Below are 2518 nucleotides of genomic sequence, written 5' to 3'. Positions count from 1 at the left end.
GGGGGGGCTGACGAGCACGGGGGTATTTCTTTAATGATTCTAATTGATTTGCCTCGCGATGGTGAAGGTGCACGAAACATCTTGTAATTTAACGCGTGCTGTGGTGGACAGGCATTGGTGCGTCGCATTTCGTGGATTAAATATACACGGACACAACCAGCCCTTTCATCGGTTATCTGGCTGTGAATTGTACTACCACCATTATTGTAACGCGGTTGTTTGTACTGTTAATTATGTGTGTACAGTAAATCGCTCTCTACTTGAGATACTAATGTGGAAAATTGATGTTGCGTCCCATTGTTTCACTTTTGGACTCATCATGGAGAATTTGTGTGCTCACTCTTCCTGCCACTAAGTTCATTTCGCATTTCTTTGTGTTTGAGAATGATGTAAGAGTTAGTAGACATGTTATGTTCCCCCATTTGTGACATGGGGTAAACCGCAGCCACACCGCAAAACAATTACTGCAAATCCCCCTTTAATACATCTTTTCTCCGGAATTGTGTGCCCGTTCATTAGCGTTTCTCTCCGTAGCGGACGATGAACTGCATGTTAAACTCAACGCAATCGAACATGCAGCCATTTGCATTGTGCGGGCCGCGACTGTATACGGTGATCCTGCAGGAAAAGAAAGTGCGAGAACAAATTGGAGTTAAAGGTACTGACCTCAAAGCTCACTTCGTGAGCGTCACTACGATTAACAACCGCGTAGCTGCACCACTTATACTCGTCAGCCCTTGCCGCAAGAGGGAAGCAGTGAGTGATACAGTGTCAATTGAAGTAATCACGAGGGGTATATTGGGGTACGATTGATATGGATGGTGCTGTGTGATTTTGTGGGTATGCTGAGCTGTCTGTTGGTTACGACTTGGCATGCAAAGAGTTTAACGATCTGTACAGTGTTTATTGTAGCGAGCACACAGAGCTGAGGTGTGTAATCAAGAACTGTATCAAGTTAACAAACAATTTAAATTCTTTTATATGCCTTCTTTCCTTTTTCCACTCTTCCACCTGCCGTAATAGCATTTGTTATATTTGTCATTTTGTCTGATTATAATTACACTTGATATGTTGTTGCCCTTCCTGTATTCTTGTCGGAGGTAAGTCTATGTCCCTGTCGGAGCCCCGGAAGCGTGAATTTAGGCAAAGAAGTATCGCGAGGCGCAGCATTTGTGCTACAGTGTTACTCTTATCTTTATGTACAGTAGCCATTTACCTTACGCCCCGTCAAAATAATGGAATGAAACATCGTGAGAAGGCAGTTATGCAGGTACCGAGTGTGCGGAGTCACGTAGTTAACGTTCCCTCCAAATATCCCTTGTGGATACGAGAGGCTCTCGCTTACGTCCCTTCCACAGTTTTGCGTCAGTGGGAGGATGCCGAATATTTGGTGGTGTTTGGTGTGCCTTCTGTGGACATAAATGTGAGACGGCGACGGAGGCATTTGCAGCGGATGACTTGTTGGGCGTATGGTGGCGTTGCGCGGCGTGCAAATGACTTCGTGGGAAGTATGCTGCCATTATATATCCTTGCACGTCACCCCGACAATAACTACGTCTTCACGTCTGCTGCTTTAGAGGAGGCTGAGAAGTGGAATGATGTAATTACACTTCCAATGAATGAGGGTCGTGTGTCGACCAAAAAGCAAGTGGGCCAGGATGGAAAATGGGGTGTTGAAGCAGAGGTTGGTATGAGTCGCAAGACATTCATGTGGTTTGATTTGTCGCTGATTGTTTTCTCACGCGCCGCGTATATTGCGAAAGGCGATGATGACATGTTTTTGCGTGTTCCACAGTACCTTGTTGACTTACGCGATCTACCACGACGAGGGGTATATTGGGGTACGATTGATAGATATACCGTTGGCAGAACAAGGTTTAACTACGCTTTTGGTTGGTGCTACACCCTTGCTCGTGATGTTGCTAAGCAGTTTGTTTCTTATGGACCACTGCGCAAAGTAGTGAACAGTTCCTCGTCAGTGCTCAGTATGTTTACGATTAAGCGTTTCTATCTTCTGGCTGAGGACGCGATGGTTGGACTAACATTGCAGAGGGCCGGGTACGCTAGCAAAATACTTTACATTCGGGAAAAGAAATGCTCCTTTCATAACGTGCACGCCGGGCCAACTGTTGTTGCTGTCACCGATAGTTCCGTAATGGTGCACCATGTTAGGGAGGATGAATACGAGAAACTAAAGCAACGTTTTGCTAATGAGAGGGATGTGGCTCCACGTTTTATTTACAGTATTTATGAGGGTATGAAGGGTTTTAGTTGCCGGTAGCTGGAGAATTTGCTCGTGGCTGCATAGAGGCACTTCTTTACTGTGGTTGATTTTTTTTTTTTTCGTTCCTTGGAGTTGCTAAGGTGTGTATGTATTCTATGCTCGTGCGTTATGATGCATTAATTGAATTTTTGTTGTCTATGTCCGTCGTCTTGTTGATTGACAGTTGACTTGATTTCTCCTCTTGTGCTATTTGGTCACTCGTGCTGTGGTGCGGTGTCTTTTCACGAGGGGGGG

General features: G+C 45.3%; 1 protein-coding gene across 1 annotated transcript; it reads left to right on the top strand.

The window, feature by feature from the left end:
- Positions 1-1108: 1108 nt before the first annotated feature.
- On the top strand, positions 1109-2281 carry TEOVI_000563300 (UDP-Gal or UDP-GlcNAc-dependent glycosyltransferase, putative; the record flags this gene model as incomplete). Its single annotated transcript, XM_067223258.1, has 1 exon — positions 1109-2281. The coding sequence occupies one exon, from the start codon at positions 1109-1111 to the stop codon at positions 2279-2281; it is 1173 nt and encodes a 390-aa protein (XP_067079359.1).
- Positions 2282-2518: the final 237 nt, after the last annotated feature.

The sequence above is a fragment of the Trypanosoma equiperdum genome (assembly GCF_001457755.1).
Source record: "Trypanosoma equiperdum strain OVI genome assembly, contig: ctg_1816, whole genome shotgun sequence".
Classification (NCBI taxonomy): Eukaryota; Euglenozoa; class Kinetoplastea; order Trypanosomatida; family Trypanosomatidae; genus Trypanosoma; species Trypanosoma equiperdum.
The sequence above is the reverse complement of the archived record's forward strand: the minus strand, read 5'-3'. Positions and strand labels throughout refer to the sequence as shown.